This window comes from Vidua macroura, chromosome 7, assembly GCF_024509145.1.
Source record: "Vidua macroura isolate BioBank_ID:100142 chromosome 7, ASM2450914v1, whole genome shotgun sequence".
In the NCBI taxonomy this organism is placed as follows: Eukaryota; Metazoa; Chordata; class Aves; order Passeriformes; family Viduidae; genus Vidua; species Vidua macroura.
In genome coordinates this window covers 20,959,780-20,984,688 of record NC_071577.1, presented here as the reverse complement: position 1 = coordinate 20,984,688, position 24,909 = coordinate 20,959,780, and the positions used below count along the sequence as shown (strand labels likewise).

At 37.9% G+C, this 24,909-nt stretch overlaps 1 protein-coding gene across 8 annotated transcripts in view; it reads left to right on the top strand.

Moving 5' to 3' along the window:
- Positions 1 to 24,909, top strand: part of MYO3B (myosin IIIB) — a 226,599-nt gene that overhangs the window by 144,423 nt on the left and 57,267 nt on the right. For 7 of the 8 annotated variants that reach the window (XM_053981864.1, XM_053981863.1, XM_053981862.1 and 4 more), the window contains 2 exons: positions 2,349 to 2,412; positions 3,295 to 3,433. In XM_053981864.1, coding sequence (XP_053837839.1) covers positions 2,349 to 2,412; positions 3,295 to 3,433 — 203 coding nt within the window. Of the gene's footprint in view, positions 1 to 2,348; positions 2,413 to 3,294; positions 3,434 to 12,510; positions 12,578 to 24,909 lie in introns of those variants that run through there. The other variant, XM_053981866.1, reaches the window with a different exon arrangement.

Sequence of the window (24,909 nt, the reverse complement as noted above, 5' to 3'; positions counted from 1 at the left end):
TGTTCTATTCCATAAAATATTGCTTTTGCAAAATGAACTGTATTATTTCTAGTAGAATACCTAGTAGTGTTTCTAACATTTTCAAAAGCATTTAAATAATGAAAGTAAAAGTGCCATTACTTTTACTCATAATGGCCAGAGTAACCCCAGAACTAGATATTTTTTCTCGAGCATAAGTTAATCTCCGTTACTAGATTTATGTTGCTATGGTTCAACTGCTTTCAATGCTAAGGATAGTGAGTCTATACACTATACAGATGTGTAGACAGACCTTAAGAATCAATGTTTCTTTCTTTTTCCAATGTTTCTTGCTAATGGAGTGATTTATAGACAGCCTGTATGTGAAGACTGAGGCGTATTATAGCTCAGTAGCTGAACAGTCAGCGGCAAATTGTTAAGTTGCCTGACTGAAACCAGGCCCATGAACCCAGATCTGCTGCTGATACCATGTTTTCAGAAGTATTCCCTGCCAGTTTGATGTTGCGGTGGGTTGACCTTGGCTGGCTGCCAGGTGTCCACCAAGCTGTTCTGCCATTCCCCATCTTGTCAGGACAAGAGAAGAAAAATGCAATGAAAAGCTCATGAGTAACAGCTAGTAATCAAGTGCATACTTCTGGTAGCAACAGTAATTCTGTGGGAGGTTGGGCTCCCTTGCGGCAAATACAACCCAATTTAGGATTGTTTTAATCAGAAACAATGCATCACTGGCATCCTGACAGAGAGTTGGGGTTTAGGGGCTTCCAAATTCCAGAGGCTGATTTTTGCTAGCTTAAGTTGTACAGAAGGGAAGTTGCTGATTTTTACCTTTGTGCTTTAAACAATTACATAAGGTTCTAGCTGTGGCAAGGTTGTGTATTTTTTTTAGAAGAAGAGATTTTTTTCATGCTGCTTATTTAGATCCAGTTCCAAACCACTACAAAATCTGAATATTTAAATTTATATGATGATTCAGTCTGGTTTTGGCATTGTAGGCTATTCGCAACATACTGATCTGACAGAAAATTTTGATTTTGACATCCACTACAGTGATATTTGAGGATTATTCATCATTTTTACCTTGTATTTGATTTATTTTCAGAAATACTGGGGAAAAGGGGAGTGCATCATCTCAACAAATGCTTGAGGAAATTTTGGGGAAAAGTGGCAGGTTTTCTAACCAGTGCCACTAAATAAATTATGGTCTAAATACTATATATACAAGATAAATAATAATAAAGAACTTTACAGATAATATAGTATATGCACAAATGCAGTGTAAAAACAGTCCTAGACATATGTTATACTTTCCACTTTAAGAAGTGTGCCACTACTAAATGATAATGCATTTCTAAAATGGATCCATTCATTTCCTCCAAGGAAAACACAAGTCTAAATTCAATTTACATTTTACGAAGAATGTTTTTCTTCTCTTTCTTTATGTCAAAGAATAAAGGGGGACTTAAATTCCCCTTACGTGACATGCAAGTCCAAAGTTCCCTCATAAAATTGAAGCATTACAGAAAAGATGAACGTTTACCATGTTTATGAACTTCATTCTGTTTTAACAATGAAAAAGTCTTTGTTTTAATCCCAGTTTGAGGACCATGAGCATACCAAATAATTTCTATTAACCTCATTTTTTTTTAATCCACTAAATGAAATTGGTAGCATCTTTTTTTGGTATTGCATAGCTGAAGATTCTGAAACTAGTTCTGTCTGAGTGGACTTTACTGTTGAAGAAATCCATTGACTTCAAAGGCCTGACAACGAGGATCATGGCCTGCAGAAGGTTTTTATGTTACTTCAATCAGCATTAATGAAGTAGGAGTTGACCTTTAGTATTTTTATGGTGACATAATGGGATGGTAAAATAGTAACAGATATAAACAAAGAATCTAAGAGATCTTACTTGTTGCTCTGTCCTTAACCTACATGGCTTTAGGAGAGCACATGTGATTCACTTCTTCCTCATACATCAAATTTTGTGTCTAAGTTTGAATTCTCTGAAAATAGCTTTTCATAGCCCTGGGAAAAAATATTTAATGTAAAATCTTAGCAAATTAATTCATTACTTCAATTTTATTGAATTCTCGTAAACTCATTTTACGCATCTGCAGAGACACACACATTTTTAATGACAAATTCATTGCTCATAACCTGTTGCTGTGTTTAACAGTGTGCACTTTCTTATAAGAGGAAATGGGACTGGTCTGGTTTTTTTTCTGAATTGATTGTATGTGCATATTTAGAAACTGGGGGAGGGAGAAAAGGGAAAATCAACAAAAAAAGTGTGTATGCCAGTAAACCTTTTATAAGAATGAAGAAATTACAATATTTAAACTAAATTTTTTCTTTTTCTTTGCTTTTAGGCAGCACACCAGTAACCAGTCTTCTCCTGTGGTGCCTGATTTTCTTGACAAACAAACTAAAAAGGTACTACTAAGTTTATTTCTAAAACGACATCCCATTATAACTTCAAATTCCTGAGTCTACAGTTTTGCAATGTGTTCATGCCTGCTTGGCATAGCCATCTGAACATGAAACCGTTAGTGATGTTTTGAAGTCTTTGAGACAAAAGCCTGCTTGCTAAGAACTTTAGTTCTGTAGAGAGACAGGGAGGTACAGTGAATAAGAGAATCAAAAGGCTGGAAATTTGCTGCTGAGAATAAATGCTAGCTGCTCCCTGAGGTGATTTGTCTGTGCACTTCACTTTCTACAGATGTTAGAGAGTCTTTTTTAGTAAGGACCTGAGGTTCTTTGGTAGCACTTTGATATCCTGCTCGAATTCAATATGTGAAATGGAGGAGTCGCTCTGTGACTTGGAGCACAGCATAGTCTTTGAAGTCTGATCCAATTTTTGCTGCTTACCATTTGATGTTGAAAGGATGAAATGGAGAAAATGTACAGTTTTTGCCAGTAACTCTGCTGAGCATATGTAAGATTAAAAAAACAAAATCCCTTGGATGATGTACTTAGAAATGTTAAGCAGATTAATACCTTCCTATAGCTTTTTCTAAAGATACAAATTAACTATGAGAGGAAATCAGCATACAGTGCATGCTATGATTTAACTGCATGAGGAAAGGGGATAAATAAGTTAAATGGAAAAAAGTAAACAAATGTTTGTGACATGGGTGCTAAGTCGGTGTTGCTGAAAGCCACAAGAATCTTGTGTAACTTAAATCTAGCATTAGATGTTTCAGAGAGCCTTGGAAAATAACAAGTTGCTCTCTATGAGATCACAGCTGTAAGTTATCATAAGCGAGTGAAATCAATACATTTCTCATGTGCCTAAACCAGCATTCTTTATTCCAGAATAATTTGGATGAGATTTCTGCATCTCCATTTATTCTAAAACATTCATTTGAAACGAATGATTCACAATCAATTAGCCAATCCCAGACAGTTGCAGACCATCAGTTGTCAAGTCTCTTGACACCCTGTGAAAAAGGAGGTAAGAAATAATAAAGTAGCAGAGACATTTTGTTTACTGCTTATAAGCTACACGTTGCCAACACGTAACTTGCTTTATATATTGATGAGATCATTTAACAATCCCTTGAAAGGCAGGAAACATAATGGAAAAAACTTTCTTCTACACATTTTCACTCTGGAAATATGAAAAAGCCCTTAAGTATCTGTATTACAGAGGCAAAAGTAAAATTATTTTTAAAATACACCTTCTGTTAAAAGTGTCATTACTAATCTCAAAATACCCTTTTAATGAAATCAAATATGCCTTCAAGAGCTTCAGCTTTCCTTTGCCTTCCAGCCACAGAAGTCTAAGATGGTAATGAAATCTCTCATGTTGGGCAGAATGAAAGACGACTAGTTTGTTCACACACACAAAGATTCGGTCAGCAACAGAGGAACATTGCAATAATTCTACAATCTGTGCAATACAATTTTTTTATTTTATTTGCTGTTACATTACTTTTGTCATTTTCAGCAAGAGTTTAAAAACTTAAAGTAAAACATTTTGACATTTTTTGAATTTTACCTGGTTTATATTTGGATATTTCAGGAAATCATTCCCTATCAGAATACTTTTCTCTTATCGTGGGTTTTATAATCATCCTATCTTTGCAAATCCATGAATGCAGACTTTATTACTAGACTGTAGAATAACTTTCACAGTTTAAGATGAAGTAGGTTGATAATGTGATATCTGTAACCAGAGCCAAAATGTATATGATAGTAAATTAATTTCCAGATTAATACTGAAAATTAGTTGTTTATAATGTTGTGCTATTAATTAACATTACTATTTATTTATTTAATGGGACACCCTTCATCTTGTAAATCTACAAATATTTATCTGAATAATTAAGCCCTAATCCTGCAATTTATGTGTTTAAATTTTACAGAGTTCAGTAAAACAATTTACAATGTAAAGCTAAGAAGATAGGTATTTATAGGGAATTTGTTCTGTTAATTCAATGTTTTCCCTCTTTTAAAAAGGCATAATGTGCTTTCCATGCTAAAAAGGGAATATTATTTAAACAGAGCAGATTGAGAAATCCATTCTTCCCTCTTCATGCATTTCAGTCCATATGGGTTTTGAATCCATAGTGTAGAACTGCAGGGGAAGTTTGCAATGCTATCTTAAATTATTGCATGTTAAACAATAAACCTGTCAAACAGAAATATCTTCATTGCAGCAAATCCTCTTGAGGGAAGCAGTCAGGGCCCAAATCCATCATGTTTACTCTCACTGCATATTGTATGTTACCTTGCAACTGGTCTCCTTGAAATCAAAGACCTTGTGTCTGAGGTAAAACAATTAGAGTAAAACTGGCAGAATTACACTCTTAGCAAACACAATTCAGAACCATTACCCAGTAATTTAGAGTGTCTTCAAAAATGTGAAATGATAGAAGAATAAAATTTGAAGAGGAGATAAATGCAACATTGATCTGAACTATTGAAGAGACATCTATATTTAAATGAATAAGCATGCAAATGCAGAGAAGTAAGAGTTTCCTAGTTAAGCATGAAAATATTCAGATAGATGATCATATAAATCACACTTCAGTGAGTAACTATTAAGGAAGTAAACCTGGTGAAGAATAATAACTTCTTTGGGTGCTTTTAAAAGCACAGCTTGCATTCAGAGATGCAGATGCTTTCACCTGATGCTCAGTCTGTATTCAGACCTAATGTATAAAGTATACTTTTAAGCAGGTAGTATTCCTACACCTACTGTGAAGACCAAGTGAAATAGGAAATGTCTCTTTGGAACAAGAAAGCACATATAAAAATGTATGAACTCTACAAAGTCGGGTGATACTACGTAAGCTGCTGTTCACACTAAAAAGCTGCCCACTAGGTAGTCCAAACAATGCAAAGACTGTTATTTTTCATAGTGAAACATTTTTCTGCAATGTTAGAGACTGATTTTTAATTCTCTGTAAATTACATTACAGACAGCACTAGTCTGCCAGCCTGGTGGTGCTTGAACCTGAAATACAAAGGCCAAAGGGGAAGGGAATGTGACAGATTTCTGCACTAGTCCATGAACCAGTTATGAAGCAGTGTTGGTGTTTACTTAAGGAGGAAGTCTTAAGTATGCAGGCTTAAGCACAAAAGGAAGAACAGGCTGCTTATTTGTCTTGAGGCCTTAGTAGGTGAGGGTCTAGTTCAGTCAAGAGGGGACAGAACACAAAAGGACAAAATGGTTGATATGAGTTTGTGTGTTTTCATATTAACTGAGCGGTCTATTCTGTCATATCTTGTTATCTGGCTGTCTAATCGCACATGCTGCCTGTTCTTAATAACAGATTGGCAAAGGAAAAATAGAGAAGGAAATTTCCACAAAAATCATGCAAAGACTGTACTCTGTAATTAATATAGAGACAAAAGCCTCTTTTTCACATCAAAAGCCTTCTCACTCGTTCATAGAAAGACTGAGCAGTATGGCCAAACCGCAAGCACAGCAAGTGCATGCATGTGCTATGGTTCCATAGAGTCACAGGGGTTGGTTTTACACTGCACAGAGTGTAAGACATTCCCTGCGCTCTGCCAGAGCACTGGGGCAAGACCAGTAACAATGCTGAGAATTCCCTCCAGTGTTTCTGCTGTGACACAGTGCCTGGCAGAGAGTCCAGTCATTAGTAACAATTAAGCCAGAAGTTAATTATTCTAGTCACAATATAGTACTGAAGGAATCAAAATAATATAATCTCCAGAGGCCAAGTAGTGGTATTCCCACACATGAGATAGATAGTGAGAATGTTTGAAATTATTAATGAAGAGTGCTTCCTAAGGAATTGACCGATGTAACTTTGCTTCAAAGGTAAATGTGACAGATTTTCTGAGATGCAAAGGAAATATGTTTGCAAAAGGAAAGCTAATAGCAAAGTTCTGCATCAAGTGATGACATAATTTTTTATGCTTAGCACAGACATTTTGAACAAGTGAGAAAATACACAAAGAGTCTCTGGCCATGGACATTCTCTCGTGGGAGAACAATGTGACTTATGGATATGTTCAGTTTATGCCTTGCACCCCACATTGCAATGCTGAAAGTTTGTGAAAAGTAGAAAAATTTGCCAGGATTCTGTGAGATCTGGAAGTGTAGTCTTCAGTGTTGTCTGTAGCTACAGTCGGAGGCAGTGAATAGTCCATTTCATTAAAGGCTTTGATTTTAGATTCTTTAACCTTTTATATTTTCAAAACTAGTGGAAATTAGGGCTTGGCATGTTTCATGCCAGAGTCCCATTAGTCAGTGACCCATTTTAAATTTTTTTCTTACAGTATGTATTTTTTTTTTTTATGTCGATAATTTTTTCTCTTCCTTTCTGGTAAACCAATCATAAAATGGGATTTGGTGAATGTAGCTGTGCTGGCTTTGGGGAAACGTATGAAGTCACTGGGTTTTGCAGTGATGGAGGACAAGCAGATAATTAAATATGTCAAGTTACAGCTTGATGAGGAGGAAGGCTGCTGCCCACCTTGCCCACTGTGGACAAGTTTTAGTAGGGGCATTGTGGGCATGGGAGACGTTATTCCCAAAATGTTACTCTGTGGTTGTCATCACACAGATGATATTTAATGGTTCGTCACCCTAAACAAGAAATTTAAAATAATGATGACTTCATTAGAAGTTAGGACTTAACTCCAGTTTTAAGTAAGTGTTCCAACTTTAATGCTAAGAAGCATAATTGTGTTAAAATAGCCAAGCCAAAAAGAACAGTGGCTTGGATGTTTGATCTTTGCTTCAGAGTACAGTTTTCTTTGTGCCAGACTTTATTATTGAAAATACTTTTAAACTGCCTCAATCTAAAGTACAGTTTTGATTCAATGTCTTGTGCTTGCAAGTGAAAGGTGCTTACATGTAGAGAAGTATGTTACACTACATGGTAATTTAATGTTGTAGTAGAGTTTTAACTCTGGTCTCATTTCATTCCCATTTTTTGAAAAAAAGTTAACGGCTATGGCAAAGCAATAATCAGAAGTGACTTGGAAATGGGGACACTTTTTATCCTTGGATTCACAGAAATTCAATATCCCAGCATGACTGTAATAGGTATTATAGTAAAGAACAGGCAGTATCTCACACAAAATGTGGTATCAAGATCTGGGTGCCTTGTAACGAAAGATGCCACTTCAGTTTGTGCAAGTAGAGAAAGATCAATCCCAAAAAGCCATTCAGCTTTTTGTGTAACTCAGCTTCCTGTTTGATTTCATTATAACAAACCTTCCTTCCTAATTAAAAACAAAACCACTGCTACATGATGTAGTGTGAAATACTGCATGGACTTTCAACTAGTTGTCACTGGCAGATGGGATGATATTGACACATAACGCCATTCCTTTCAGAATCCTATCTTTCAGGAATTTAAAGGAAAGAATTTGTAATCTATTTAGAATTACTTTTGGTTGTTTAAACAGGAATTTCATTTCATCATTTTTAAGCTCTCCACTGAGATTAATCTTACACTGAGGGAATATAAATCGTGAAAAACTTGACTGTAGTCAGCAAAATCATAACAGTGAGTGGAATCGGGTCTCTTGGTTATAAAAAAAAATTATCTGAGAAGTTTTCTACATATCAGGGGTTTAGGGGAGTTTGGGGCAAAATATCTGGTTTTGTTTCAGGTGATTTTTCTGAGTGGGTCAGGTTTGAGTTGGTCATTGTTCTGTAAATAAAACAACATGATCACAGGACAGTTTGAGCATTACAAGGAACTCTAAAAAGGCCAAGATAGTGTTACATATTATGATCTGATTGTGTTGAGCATGCTGTAGGTCTGTGTGCGGCCTGTGAGATCTCCATAGTATTCTCCTACAACATATCACACTGTAACAGACAAATTACTATTAGCCATGTTGCAGCTGAAAGCTCCAGCAGAGGAGTTGCTGATGTGGTATGTTGTATAATGAATTTCCAGTGAAAAGATCCTGCTAGTGTTCTGCAGCTTTTGAACCAAAACCTGACTGGGCATGTGCAGGAGAAAAAGTACCTTCTTTTTATTTTTTCCTAAAATAGTATCACTGGATTACTGATCTCATCACACCTAGGATAAATGCTTTGGGCTTAGTAAATGGAAATCATGTTTCCAGATCATTTATTTTATCTTGCAAATGTATAAGTAAAATTCCTCATAAGAAAATATTTTTTAAGATGTCTCTTGAGAAAATAAGCAGGTAATAAGACCATGTCTCAAAGCAGTCATTATTGTTAAGAACTGCCTGGATGGCCAGGCTCAGAGAGTGGTGGAGAATGGTGCTGCATCCACTTCGTGTCTGGTCACTAGTGGTGTCCCCCAGAGATGTGTTGGGTCCAGTTCTGTTTAATATCTTTATTGGTGATCTAGAAGAGGAGATGGAGTCTACCATGAGCAGATTTGCAGACAGCACCAAGTTTAGTCAGTGTCGATCTGCTGGAGGGTAGGAATGCCCTGTGGAGGGATCTGGACAGGCTGGATTGATAGGCCAGACCAAGAGCATGAGGTTCAACACGACCAACTGCTGGGTCCTACAAACTGGCCACAACAGCCCCATGCAGTGCTACAGGCTGGGGGCAGTGGCTGGAAAGTGGCCTGTGGAAAAGGGCTTGGGGGTGCTGGTACACAGCAGCTGAACACATGCAGCAGCCACAGCACACATCAGTGTGTGCCCAGGTGGCCAAGAAAACCAGGGGCAATCCTGGCCTGTATCAGGAATAGCGTGGCCAAAAGGGCCAGGACAATGGCTGTCCCCCTGTACTCGGCACTGGTGAGGCCACACCTCGAGTGCTGTGTCCAGTTCTGGGCACCTCAGTTCAGAAAGGACATCGAGGTGCTGGAGCAGGTCCAGAGAAGGGCAGTGAAGCTGGTGAAGGGTGTGGAGAGTGAGTCCTGTGAGGAGCAGCTGAGGGAGCTGGGCATGTTTAGCCTGGAGAAGGAGGCTCAGGGGGACCTTATCACTCTCTACAACTTGCTGGAAGGAGGGTGTAGCCAGGTGGGGGTCAGGTAACCAGCAAGAGGACAAGAGGTTATAGTTTTAAGCTGTGCCAGCAAAGGTTTACGTTGGACATTAAGAAGACTTTCTTCACAGCAAGGGTGATTAAACATTGGAATGGACTGCCCAGGGAGGTGGTGGAGTTACTGCCTCGGAGACTGAACGTGGCACTCAGTGCTATGGTCTGTTGCCAAGGTGGTGTTCAGTCATAGGCTGGACTCAATCTCAGAGGTCTTTTCCAACCTATGTTACTCTGTGGTTGTCATCACACAGATGATATTTAATGGTTCTGTGATTGTGTTTCTATCATTATAGGAAAGGATAATCACCTTTCTAGGCTTGCGAGGCTGCATGGTTATGCAGATGGACACTTTTGGTAAGCCTGGTACTGTGCATTGCATTGCACATAGTGGCACCCTGCAGGAGCCCCCAGGAGGAACCATCACCTCCCACCCAGTGGAAACCCTGAATTTTCTCTTTCTGGAATTGTACAGGAGCCTTTCAGCTTCACTAGCCATTAGGGTGAGAAACAGTACCGCATTTTCAGGATTTCAGTCCTTTACCATATAATTCAGTGTGAAAATATAACTGCAAACATAAGTGACATCAGTTGCACTTCTCTTGGCCTTATGTAAATTTATCAGCTGAGAATTGCAGTGATGGTGTTTGCATTCTGAACTGATTCACCCATCAATGGTTTCTGTTGAATCTTTTGCTACTCTGTAATGGCATGATATGCAGCCTGAATTTTGCCAAAGTATCAGACCAACAAATCTGAAAAGAAATTGGCTGTTCATAAATCTTTCTTTACTGCACAGCTTCTTAATTGTTTTTTCCCCTCCAACAGGCAAAGACACAAACAGTGGCAAGTGATAAATACAAGCTTTGATTTGTTAAACACATGTTAGCTCTATGTTTAGCCCTAGGCAGTGAATTTCATTATAGGCTGGTTTACTTCTGGATTGGTTATTGTGATTGCTTCCAATGCAAAAAGATTTGACCTGCAGCCATGACTGATTAGTATCAGAGGTGAGAGATAAAATAAGATGCAAGTAAACTGCAGAGATAAATTGCAATAGAGTTCTCCAGAGACAACTCAGTGCTTGTTCTATGTAAAACAAGTTGAAATTCAACTTGTAATGACTGCATTGTGATAAAAATCGATTGCAGAACTCTCCTATTGAAATATCAAAAAATATAGTAAGAAATCAAAGAAATTTAATGAAGTTGAATAATAAGTACATGATAATGCTGCGCCAAAACCCTGTAGGTTTTAATAGGGGTTCAATTTCTCCTCTTAACACGTAATATCCACTGATCCAAGCTGCTGTTCACCTGCTCTTTGTCTTCATTTTCTATCCACAACATACAGATTTTTTTTAACACTTCTTTTTGTTGTATCTTTGTGAGTAGTTTTTTGTCATGCAGCACTTCACTGTCCTGTTGTTACTGTTTGAAAATTCTTTTAAGTATTCCCTATCAGTCTTATTTTTGTTATTTTGCCACAGTTACTAGTGCTCTGAATCAGCAGCATATCTCAGATGTCTGATGTACACTGGCATATAATGTTGCTCCTAATTCATTACTCTTCTGTTTCTAAAAAAACCACACCATTTTTTCTAAATAAACTTTGTTAGCGTAAGTACACTGAAAATAACTCTAATAATATCTTCACAATGGCTTTTTTTTTTTTTTTGCAAATTGCAGAATTTTTTAACTTTTTCTCACATCAGAAAATTTTAGATAATTTCTTTATTTCTGGATATTTTGTAAGAAAAATTCTAAGACTGTTAATAGTTTGCTTTTATAGAGCTATGATTTAATCTGCTAGCTGTATGTTACCAAACAATTTCTCAGTGTTTGCTAGTATTTAAAAATCTGAATTCACTCTATTGAATTCCCCACAACTGAGTAGTAATAGCTGTATTTCACATCTTTCTAGAAGACACTGCATGCTTTCACAAATTATTTTTATAGTTCTTCATAGATACTGTGAAGAGATAACATGCTAATAAAAGCAGTAACATAATTAATGTGATGTTGGAGAATGTTACATGAGGTGTGTGGGATAGTTCAGAAAGTACCATAACAAATTAACTTCTAACGTATTTTGTACGGGTTTGGATTTCTTTCTCTGTTCTAAATTTGAGTTATTATTCTAGTGGATTGTGATTAGCTGCTGAAAATCATATACAGCTCAGTAGAAGCCCAAACCATGGCATATAAAATGCATGGTTGATCAAAGCAAATAAAAAAAAAAAAAAAACAAAAAAATCACTGACAAGTAAAGGATAGATACTGAGGACAAAATGTTTGCAACCACATATGTGAAGATGTAGATACTACAAGTTACTCATAGATACAGTTTGACAAATAGGTATTCCATTCACTAAATCATTAACTGGTTCTGAGGCATTTGGGCGGAAAAAAAATTGCCTTACATGACTTATTCATTAGCTCTGCTCATGACAATGATTGTATTACTTGGCTGTCCATCATTACTTCTCTCTACTCACTAGAAGTATTTTGTATTTCGGCTCTCTCATGAATAACCTCAGATGATTCTAATGATTAGGCTGAGTAAAGTGATAGCCAATAGAAGCTTGTTGCAGTAATTGTGAGCTTACAGAGCTCCTTTCTGACCCCAGGCAAGGATAATCTTTCTTGAGGATCTTCCTTGCCTATGGAGAGAATTATAGGAAGAATTTGTTGTGCTCAAGTGTTGGCACTACAGCAGAAAAATAATGCCACACCCGCACCTTCCTGGCTTATAACACCTTTCCCCCAAGGGAAGGTCAAAGTACCAAAATCACAGGAAGTATTGTTACTGATGCCAGTGGGAAAAAGAGGAGCTGCTTTCCTCTGTGTGGTCAGGCAGGCAACAAGCATATCTGAATTTTAACACAGCATGTATAAAAGAAGAGTTTTATGAATTCTAATATTTCTTTTCCTAAAAATATCTCAGTACCTGTTCTTTGTCCTTAAGGTTTGTCCTGCCTTGTACATGTGAAAACATAGGCAATGAACAATATGAGAAGGCAAGAAGCACGACTGTGTAATTACTAAATATTGCCTCTTGTTTGTCAGGTTGGTCTGCCCTACCAGGCTAAGTCTGACAGGGAGAATGCAGACATGACTAACAAGCTGAATAGCAGTAAGAATACCCATGAAGATCTGATCATCTTTAATATGTCCTTCTTCATCTGACTGTCTTACATGTTTTTGGGAATCAAATATATATGATGCGTGTGATTGTCTAGTACTAAAAAACTGGAAAGCTGTGCCAGCTCTTTACCTTCAGTTGCAGCTACTTTTTATCCTAGGAAGAGCATCTTCGATTCTTTGTCTGTGGCTTTGTGAGTGCAGTGCTATTCTTGGGACTCTGTCTCGTCAACGTGTAATGTTGCTTCCTGCACACACACAAAAAAGTTACAGTCAAAATAGGGAAAAAATATTACATTGTTCCAGCCTCTTTTTGCAGTTCTGTGATTTGCAAACACCAAAAATGCCCTGCAGCAAACTGGTGCAATTGTTTTTTTCTACATTCTTTTAATGCTGTTCTTTACTGCATATTCTTAGTCACGATAAAGAGCATGACTATCAAATGAATAACAGTAAGCTTGTCAGTTTTAAAGGGCTTATTTGGAAAGAAAAAAAAACAAACCAGCAAGTAAGTTTGCTGCAGCTCTAAAAAAAAAAAGAGCTAATTTTAGTAGCAGCATAGATAGAGTTTCAAAAACTAAGAATAGCTAGTTGCTATAGTTAAAAATTGCTAAAAGGGGTACTTCTGTAACAGAAATCTTTGACCTGTTGATTTGTTTTCAGGGATAGGAGGATTCAGGTCTGCATACTGTCTCACCTAATGTCCCAAAAGGGCACAGGAAGAAGATTCCAGTTTGGTCTAACCCCTCATATTTTGCTCATCAGCCTTTGAGACTAAGTGATATCAATTTCTTTCATCTCTTTGTTGTCCATGTGCTTCCAATTAATATTTCATTCATAAGAAACTGATAAATTGGAAGTTCTTAATCTCCTCACAAGGACTTGCCCCTTGCAATGGTATTCAGAACAGCTGTAAGTTCAAGTCTATAGTATATATCAGTTTTCTGACTCCATATCCACGCTCACACTTTGTGCCTTTTGATCATTGATTTAGGGACCAAGAAGGGTAAATTCCTCAGCTTCATATCCAAAGGAGCTTAACTGCTTTAGAAAAATGAAATTTTGCATGACTATATTTAGATACTCTTATTTGTAAACTGTAGTCTACTTTAAAACATTCCCTGGGAAGAACACAGTCATTGGACAGCCATAGGCAGACATGTCTCAGGGCATTGTGAATGAAGTAGGATTTTCATTATTGTCTTTCATCATCATAAGCAATTTAAAACCTAGAACTCTCAAAATCAGATTGCCTACATGGTAGTAGCATGCCACACAAGCTAATCATTGACACATATTGAAGAAAATCACTGTTAATTCACAGAACCCTCTCTTCTTGTCCCCACCCACAAAATAAATATGCACAGTCAGAAAGCATCTGCCAATTTTCTCCTTAAATTCTGTAACTTGTTTGTGGAATTGTAGTCACTTGTGTGACTTGCAGGGAGAAAAAAAGAGAGAAAAAAAGAGGAGCCAATCTAATCTTTTTTTTGAAAGTGATTGTAACAGTAAGGCAGAAAATGCTGACCATGGTGGATTAAACCATGCAGAACTTCACATGTAGGGAAAACATGTGACAGACGTGGACAGACATCATTGAATTAAAACCAAGCCAGAAGTGGAGTGAAGAGGGAATATGCCATCAAAGAAGAAAACCTGTACAGACAAGCACAACAGAGAAAGAGAAAGAAGCAAATTATATGAAAAATGAAAAAGATACTGTTCAGTTTCAGTAAGAACAGAAGGCTTGGTAGCCTTGGCAAATGTCCTGCTGCCTTTTGTAGCATTTCTTTGCTCCTATCTAGTTTTTCAGGGAAAAGTGTAATTCTAGTTTAGAGCATTTGAAAGGAGAATTGCAGTTCATTCTCTATTTTAAAAGGCAATATCTTTTTGAATGGCAACACTTACAATCAATTTCCTTTTGCTGTACTGCCCATATTATTGCATCACAGTTTGCAGCGCTTTATATCATTATTAGCAACATTGTTTTTTGTTATGCTTAGGAAGCCTGTGTCTCTAAAAGGGCAGAGCATTAATTGGTTCAGAATCTTTGAAAATAAAGAAGAGACCAGGTGAAATAAGGGAAATTTTCCTTTTTGTTATAACAACCTTTTCTTCAGTGACCTCTTTTTTTTTTTTTCTGTTTTGGAAGCTAACCAAACCAACCAACCAAAAAAAAAAAAAAGTAACAAAGGATGTAAATATCTGTCATCTGATCAGGAGAAGAGACAAGGTAGAACACAATACTCCAGATAGTACAGTGAGTTACACAATTAATTCAGCCTTAAAACAAGATTCCAGAAGTTAACTGAGACAGAAGGAATTGAGATTACCCCCGCTGGATTTCTAGGGGTTTACAGTCTTACATTCTGTATTTCACTATCACATCCATTGCAACTGTACAACCATGATGTTTTTGTCTTTGCAGACATGTCTTTGAAGACGTATTCAGTTTTATTTCATAATGTTATTTTTAATTCCTCTGTTTGTGCCCATCTCCATATTCAGTGTTGGACCTAAGCAAAAGCTTTACATTTTTTAATTTAGTGATGTTTAGTGTCATGCCTAAATTCATTAATCTGTGACTTTATGACCTATGATTAAACCTATGACTTTATGACTCTTAACCTATGAGAAGGACTTGAGGGTTCTCATGGATGAAAAGCTGGACATCAGCCAACAGTGCTGCAGCCCAGAAGGCAGAGCTCCATCAAAAGAAGAGTGGCCAGCAGGTCAAGGAAGGGGATTTTTCTCTTCTACTCTGCTCTCGTGAGGCCCCACCTAGAGTGCTGTGTTCAGCTCTGGGGTCCTCAGCACAAGAAAGTCATGGACATGCTGGAGTGAGTCCATAGGCAGCCATAAAGATGGTGAGAGGGCAGGAGCGCCTCTTCTGCTAAGACAGTGTGGGAGAGCTGAGGTTATTCATCCTGAAAAGAGAAGGCTTCAGGGAAACCTCATTGCAGCCTTCCAGTACTTCAAGGGGGCTTGTGAAAAAGAGGGAGAGCAACTTTTTGCATGGGCAGTAGCAATAGGAGAAGGGGGAACAATTTTAACTAAAAGAGGACAGATTTAGATTAGAAGTTAGGAAGTTCTTTACTCAGAGTGTGGCGAGACACTGAACAGTCTGCCCAGAGAAGTTTTGGGTGTCCCATCCCTGGAAGTGTTCAAGGTCAGGTTGCACAGGGCCCTGAGCAATATGGTCTCATGGGTGACATCCCTGCCCATGGCCAAGGATGATAACTAGGTGATTTTTAAGATTCCTTCCAGCCCAAGCTTTCTATGATTCTATGGCTTTCTGCATCTTATCTATCTTTCCAAATCTAGTGGTGCTGGCAAGAGCTTTAAATCAAGTTCACACTATTCTAGAGCTTCTTGTGGTAGCTTCTTGACAGCTTATGATTATGCAAGATCATCCACAGCAGAGGATGTGGATGTGCCTTGCTTTCTGGACATAATTCTTTAAAAGTAACAGCTTTCAGCTCTATTGATAGTTGTTTCTGAGAACCAGAACCAGATTTATTATTTGAGTTGGCAATTTAGGATCAATATTTAAGGCCAGCTTTTACCAGTGGGTTATCAAGATCTTTTATCCCTTGTTGCTGAATGAGTGTGTCCCAGATTAGTCTCTGGGTAAAGCCTTTAGCTAGTGAAGTAATAATACAAAAAAAAAACCTTACTGGGGAAAAAAACCTTTCTTTGTGTTCTTATGTTCTTTCTTTATGCTCTGTTAAAAAATGAAATAAAATTAGTGGCAGATGACATATATATTCCCTCAATATTGTCAAATTCTGCAAATAAGAAATTCCAGGAATAAGAACACCATTGTCTGCCTTTAGATTTGTAGTTGCTTTACTGTAGTCAGAAAAAAGGCAAACTCAGGAAATACATATGCTCTGTAAGACAGCTGAGTTTAACTGTAAAGAAGTTAGAGTTGTGTTTACCATGTCCTTTGCAAGCCAGCTGGAAAATTGCAAGTGCTGGGTTGATGCAGGACAAATGTCTCTCATAACCTCTGAAAAGGTACAGCAGAGGAAGATGTCCTCATATCTGCAGAGGTTGCTCCAGTTCAGCATCAACTGAAAATGGGAAAGACTAGAGGATATGGGAGAAAGATTATTTCTCAGGGACTGCAGCCCTTTATCCTGGTGGCTTTTGTTCAGGTTTGTGCTGCCTTGCCTTAGAATGATTCCTATCCTGGGACAAGTAGGAACAGAGAAATGGAGCTGGCTCTGCATGCAGTGAGCAGGCCCTCTGTGCGAGGGGTGTTCTTCTCTGAAGAGGCCTCAGGGCAGCTGTAAATTGGGCCTATTATGCTTGGCATCATCGTGCATCTTCATGCTACACCATGAACAAGCATGGCTGGTCTGTAAATCTAGCCCATTGTATCTGGATTGCATTTGTTAAACTAATGCTTGGGGTTTTGTCTGGCTTTGTTCATACCAATACCGGAACATTGAGTAAGAACAGCAAATCGGAAACAAAAAACACAAGCGTTTTAAAATATTGCTCCCACAGATTTGAGCACCAAGTGTGTTTTATATAAACATTTTGAATTGTGGCTGGATTTTTGACTAGATTGTTTCCCCTGAAGGATCATGTGAAACAAAAACAAACTGAACAAAACAAGTTTTGGTGGAATGGGCCTGTGCTTGTTTTCATGTAAGCTGATGACAAAGCTCTAAGCAGGAAGGCAGCAGTGTGCTGGAGTCTGGTGTACATTGTGTTCTGCATATTCCCAGCTGACTTGCCAGGAGTGATCTAGAACTGAAACAAGAATCCATTTTCACTAGGGCACAGGAAAAGAAGTCATCATTAATCTAAAACAATTCAGCTGTTTTAAAACAATAGACTTGGTTAACATGATATCCTGCTTGTGGCTTCTTCTCATGTGAATGTGTGGCCTGTGACAGGTTAGGAAGGTGAGCACTTTTGAGAACTATCCTCTCTCTTGTATGGCCCATGAAAGTAGTTTATATTCTATCACTGTGCCCTCTGTGCTTCAATATGGGTATATAATTTCACAAAGGAGATGAGGAAGTGGTTGACTTTAGCATGAAGCTGTTTCCAGTGGAATTCCAAGGTTATATTTATGTGAATGTGCATCATGGGATCGCAGTGAAGGAGGTAGAAGGTTTCCACATCCTAGTGATGAAAAAAAAAAACGGAAGGTGAGGAAGGTTTTGCTTGTAATAGCTGCTTGAATTTATTTTAATGGTGTCACTTCCATGAAATACTGTAATGCAGTTTCTGTAGATGCTATATCATTGAGCAAAGTAAGTCTACTACCTGAAGCAGAGGTGAAAGTGGAGTCCCACTGTGTAGTGTTGTGCTTAAGTTTCAAGAGTGGAGACTGGGTAAAAGTGATACAGATTGTTAATGGTATTGCTTGTCAGACTTTTTATTTAGCTTCAAATTTGAAAGAGCTACTCCTTTATTTCTAAACCTTCACATTTGCATCCCTTTGATATGAAATACTTGTGAACTAACTAGAGAACAGAGCTGTGAGTTCAGTAGCCAAGAGATCCTTGATTTATTAACATAGAATTTCACAGGCTTGTGTGCACCATCTCCTTGTTCTGCATATAACAAATGCAGCAGTCAGAAGCAGAGGTTCATCACAAAGGTCCCAGTACTTCCAGGTGTGGCAGTGGATATCCACACATCTTGTTTAGCATTATAACAATCATTGCCTAAGACCATTCGAATTAAAAAAAAAAAAAAAAAGATTGAAATCTGAGTTCTAAGTAACTGCTTAGAATTAGATGTTTATAGTACAACTTGAAAAGCAAATGGGTTGAACAGTATAGACAATATAGCATGGCTGTGGACAGACTTTCCTAAGTTTCTTGTTTAAGACAAAGATAATTTATATCTATGTTGTGAAACAGTAATGAGCAGTAATTGTGATTTAAGTACATAAAGCATTTAAACTGCAATAACTAACTGCTGCATTGTCCCCTACAGTGTTATTAAGACACTTAAAGGGGAAATTTAAATTACTTCTAAGACATTCTGTTACCTAGTTACTCTAAACACAGTTGGGGATATACAGTTGCTGCTTCAATTACTAACACCTTACTAATTATGCCTTTGCGAGTAACTATGGGAAAACATTTTAATTCAGTTGCATAGAAATTTCAAAATAATATTTGTGGTGCTTATCAGACTCCTGCAAATTTAAGAACTCTGATGTGCCTTCTTTTTGGTATATGTGTATGACTATGGCCTACAGATTTATGTGAAAAATGTTGTATTTCTAGTGTAGTCTTTTGCAAGTTGACATTTGAAAAAAGAAGTCTGCACTGAACTAGCAAGTTAGGCTGTATCTGCAGTTAGAAGACTTTGAAACTGTAACTGTACTGCAGATGTATGGCAACAAATTTCCTTTCTGGAAAGACATGCATCATAGGAAAGAAGTTCTTAAAGCAGTTTGCCAAATGGATTGAGTTGTTCGGGTCAAAAAACAACCCTATTTCTGGCTGAGGACTTTTGCCAGTCCAGATGATGTCGAGAAATAAATGCACTGGTAGCATTTGCTAGTACAGACTATACCTTAAACTAGACTGTTGTTCAGAGCAAGGGCCATTTTTTTTGTTTTTTAAACTTTCATTGCCTTTATTGCTATGGACCTTCTGTTTGGTGTGCACCCAGGGAAGTCATGGTTTATACACAAACGTTGTACCATAGAATTAAAGACCTCAGGCTCAGGTTTTCATTTGGAATGAACCCTGCCAAGCATGGCCTCATGATTCAATTTAAGGAGGAGTGATGTATGCTCTTAGATGCATTTGAATAAGCACCAGTATTTTGTCCTGTAGATTCCTAAAATAATCAAAATAGAAGTAAACTGCTAAATACATCGGGCTGTCAGGTTTATGGCCTGTACTTAGAGCTCGGTCAAGACAATGGAGAAGATCCCAGTGGATTTTGGATAAGATCAGAAAAAAATAAAAATAAGAGGAACTAAATGGACCCTGCTGTGCCCAATTTCCCCAAAAATGCCTTTTGTGATTTTTCTGATACTGAGGAGCATTTTTTTTTTTCCCATCCGATTTTCATGTGGTATTTCTCAACAGACACAGACTTTTCAGGGCTGAAAGGTAGGGAATGAATACCTTACGCAGGCACTGCACACATGCTCTGGAGCAGGCAATGAGGTTGCAGCATCCTCCCTCCACCTCTCAGAGCATGGTAGTACTGAGCATGGTCTGGTTTCCACAACTACATTTGCTTATTCATTCTGAAAACTCTCAGCACACACTTCAGCGGTATAATCTAGGCAGAGAAATTTGACAGGGCTAGCTAAAAATATTATATATTATAGGAAGAGCAAATGTAAAATGATTGGCTAGACTTTTGTTTTCAGACTAATACATTCATGAACCATATTCATTCAACACTAAATCCAAATGCTTCCCATATCACTGGAGATTACGTACAGTGTGAACAGAGGCCAATCTCATGTATCCTCTTTGCCCTTTTTCTGTATTGATAAGTCCCATAAGTTTCTCCTGCTTAACCATAACGTTCAGACAAATGGAAATACACATAAATGCAAGTCTATTTGTCAGCAGTGTGCTATGGTGTTGGAAAAACAATAGATTAATTAAGATAACAGTATCTTCTGAAAATCTGAAAATAAATCACTGTGTTTTTAATGTCTTACATTAAAGGTGAGTTTTTTTAAAAAACTATAGCGTTCTTCTAAGGCAGTGCATCTGGAAGTAGCTCAACCTGTGAAAACATTCTTCTCCTTACAGAAATTAAATTCATTGATCTCTTTTAAGTACGTGTTCTTTAATTGTCTTTCGTCACTTTTAATGTCAATTTTAGGTACAGCTGAATCTAAACAACTACAGTTTACGTGGTCATTATATAATTCATCCAGATTGATCAGTTTAATATCTGATTTTTCAAGATTTCCTCACAATTCTGGAAGTTCAGCAATGCAGATATTTTCTTTTTGCCCAAGGCAATAATAGATGTGGTGTGCAAACACTGCTTTAAAGAGGGTGTCTGTCTGCTGATTTACATATTTTAAAAGTATTAAGATCAAAAGTAATGAGAATTTAATCCATATGGCATGTAAAAGATAAATAGGAATATTAATACGGTATCAAATACTAATTAAAGGAAACACCAGTCCTATTTTTAAAATCTTGCATGCAGATGAAAAAGAAGTCATTGCAAAGTTAAGATCTGATTCTTAAAGAAATTAAGAATTTTTTTCAAGCCCTGATTCTAACTGAGACTGGGTTCATATGCTGGGCCAAATTCTGTTTGCATAGTACTTCACAGTGTCACTGGAGTATCCCTTTCTTTCAAAGTATCTCATGTGGTTCTAAAACTGAAAACTGCCATCAGCTTTACTACCAGCTTTTAATATGGAAATTCCCTTTCATTATCCAAGAAGCTGAAACACCAGTGTTTTCTAATGCATAAGCTTACATGTCTAGGCTCTAAAATAGCTAATTCATGAGAACCCTGCTGGATTTTGATCAAGTCTTATGTGCAGATTGTCGCAGTGGGTGGAGAAAATGTTGTCATGTCCTTCGAAGAAAACCTTAGACAAGAGTGGACAAGATGAGCCATCAGTTTTCTGTGTCTTTGCGCTAGGCTAAACTTCTGTCTTTCACTGTTGTGGAATTTGTAGGTGGGAGTACCTTGGGATGTGTGCTCCTGGCAGAGTAGCAAGTAATCAGAAAAACTGGCACTGGTTGCACTAGAGTTAGAAGCTTTAGTGCAGTGCCAACCTAACACTCCACACAGACAAATCAACCATAGCTAGACATGTATGGATCATGGAGATACATTTAGAGCTTCATTAGTTCTAAGACTGTAGACCTTCAGTTCTCTATTAAGCCTTTGTTATAAATATTAAAAATTAAGGTATACTTTTAACAGAGGAGTTAGCTTGCAGTGAAAAATTTCCTTTGAAATATGAGAAAAATAAACAGGGAGAGCTTATAACAAGTTTTGCTGGTACTGCAGAGTCTTTTAAGTGAAACAATAAATTTTATCATTTGCTGTAGCAGGCTGAAAAAGACCTGTGAATAACTGGAGTTATTTTTCTTTATTTGTGCCTTGAAGAATATGTGTACACCAAAGCTGTCTGAGACACAGCTGAGCCTGCCAGAGTGGAGAAATGTTGAATCTTGCTTAGTCTTGTGCATTACTCAAATTAATTCTTTCCTCTAGGTCTGTGGTTCCTATGTGTTTCTATATAACTACAGCAAGTAGTAATATATCAATATAGAGCAAATCTTGCCCTCCACATTTCATTTAAGAAAATGGGCTCTGATCAGTGGACTATTTTCTGCTTAGAGGTGGCAGTGATTCTACTGTAGAAGGTTGTAAGACACTCTGCAGATTGCATAAACCTCCAGTGTTGCTGCTGTGTTCCCTTCAGCCAGATCAGGAAAAAGTTGTTTGGTCAGCAGATCAACAAATCAGAATTCTTCTGCAACCTTCCATCCACTTTGAAAGTGCTACACCATTCTAAAGAAAATGGTACAGCCACACATCAAGCATGTACCAGTTGTTCCATGCATGCATGGAGCAAAGTTGTCCAAGAGCTGTCCTCTTAATCCAAGAGGCAAATTGATGTAGAAATAAAAATGCAGTCAACTAGAGAAAGGATGTGAAAGAGAGTGCTGTAAAACATTCCCAGCTGCATGTATGTAAAGCCAGTTTAGCCAGTCTGACAAATGATAAGTGGGGATATAGACCCATCTGCTTCTTGTCCTCTTCCAGGAAATATTAGGTAGATGCAGTGATTGCACACTGTGCCCCTTCTTTGCAGTCAGTCTAAGGATTTCACAGAGGTACCAGCCTGGGTCCATCTAGAAGAAGCTGAGCTTTGTCCTGGGTGAGTTAATGCTTTTTTTTTCCTCATTTATAATTTCAAATATCTGGCAAGAGTGCATTGGCTCTGTGCCTTCTGAGTCATGGTCTCCCTGGGAAGGAAGGATGTGGTTAAGCTCACTGAAGTTGTTTTGTGGACTGCTGAGTGGCTACAGGGCCTTGTATCCCAGGTGTGGGTTTTCTTCTGTTCACTTTCCTGCAGAATAGCCCAGGTACTGTTTTTAATAGTTTATGTGTATTTTCTAAAAGACCTTTTAAATATTGAATACATTTTCATTTTCCAGCTGGAAAATTAAAACATAGAAGTATATCATTACATGGTTCATTCAGTCTTGAAGCAATTTTGAAATGTTAACCGAAAAAATCTATCTGCCTTGGAGCATTTTTTACATCAAATATTCCATGAAAATATTTTCCTGAAACTCTTTAAGTATTTCCAAATATTAAAGAAGAGAGATGACTTTCTGAGTATTGGTGATGGGTTAATGCAGATAGTGTCAATTTCACATTAAAAAAAAAAAAAAAAAAAATGTAAGCATTACAGTGGGGGGAGACTGACCAGCAGCACTTGTCACTGGCACAGGCTGACACATTGCTGATGCCAATTCACATTCTGAAAGAGGTGTTGTAGGCACCAAATAAACAGGTAAGCAGTTTTACAAGCAGAGACAAGAACCAGAGAGAAGTAAGCAAGTGGCACAATGAGTAGTTTTGGAAATAAATATACAGATAGGTATATTCTTCCCTCCCATACCATTCCCTCCTCAGCCCCATTGTGTTTTAGATTTTGAAATGGTTTCTAGTGGCCATGCCTTCATTGCACTTTTGAGAGCTGGAGAAGAGCAAATGATGATGATTGGAAGAGGGATAATCATCTTTTCCCTTTAAGACAGGATGATTTCCCTAAGAGGGAAGATTTTTCATTCCTATAGTGTAGTACCTGTGGATATGTTTAGAATGTACTGTTGGCTCTGTATCTATAGGATAATAAAACTCATCTTGGGTCAGCATTAAGGTTGGCTTAGTGACCTCTAGAAATTTACTGGGCAGAAGTTTATTCTTGGAGTTTATTGTGGTTCTGAACCTAAATGCTTTCTTTACATCCTTCCTTGTCTTTTGTAGTTTTTGTCTGGATAACTCTTAGCTGTCCTCCAGCTGGAGAAACAAAGTACTTCCTAATCCCTGCCTATGGATTTAAAAGATCTCTCCCTCTTTCAGGGGCAACTCAGAAATCTAAAGCCCTTATCCTCCTCTGTATTTATGATAGCTTTATAGCTGTATTCCAGAAAAAAAAAAAATGTATTCTGGTGGACTTCAACTTCTACTTGGAGATGAGCCCAAATGAGTAGAGTTGGATTGAAAAAATGCTAATCCTAGAGCACACACTACTTCCCTAGGATGGTGCCTGTGTTGCCTTTGGGCTGTGGTTTCCAAACTAATTGCAAGACAAGGACAGTCTCCCAACAGCTCCAGCACCTCTGTGTAGTAGAAATTCCTTCTGTAAGCCTGGGTTGTGTAATAGGTCTGAATGCTAGGCTCTAGTACTGGCTGTGGATCAATGTCATTGGGGCAGCACTATTGAGCTGGGCAGCTGGGTCACTAAGGTAGCAAAGCAGCATCTCAGTCAACTCAGATAATACTCAAGAACAGGAACTCATTTAAACTGTACTTGACACAGCCATTTTTTATGTACTCGGCCAGATCTTTTGCAGGACACACCATCATTTTATTGGCCATTTTTGCGCCTTTCCTGAAACCTGGGTTCTCAGTACAGACACGTGTGGATTTTTCTGCCATTGAGAAAAAGGCTTCCAGAAGACTGTGACCACTAACTGGTAGCTATGTGTGTGATACGAGTATTACTGATTATTTGTAGAAGTCAATGCCTGCAAACCATTCATGACACTATTCATGAATCCTGAGGTTCAGGTGCAATCCTGCTGCATGGATAGGATATTGTAGCTGATGTCTGATGCTGGAAAATGTCTTTCCTAGGTGTCACATGCTGCCAGTTTACAGAGCAGCTCAGAGAAGCAGCCTGGAATTTTTTCAGCCTCCTCATCTTGTGCCTAGGCACTGCAAGATGCCTCTGTGTATGTTTGGGTATATTGGTTTGTGGAGGATGTAATGCTTAAGAATGTCAGCATGCCCAGAGAAGCTGTGGATGCCCCACCCCTGAAACTGATCAGGGCTAGGTTGGATGGGGCTTAGAGCAGCCTCATGTAGCAGAAGATGTTCCTGCCCATGGCAGAGGGGTTGGATGGAACTCAATCTTCAAGGTCACTTCCAGCCCTAACCATGCTATGATTCCCTAGAAACTTCCCTTAAAGCAAGCTTTGACTTACAAAGTGAAGAACAAAGGTATCTTTGAGGAATGCAGGAAATAATAAGCCTGTGCTTTATTTAATCATAGTTAAAGGAAAATTAAATGAAAAATTTTTATTTTATTTCAGCATATTG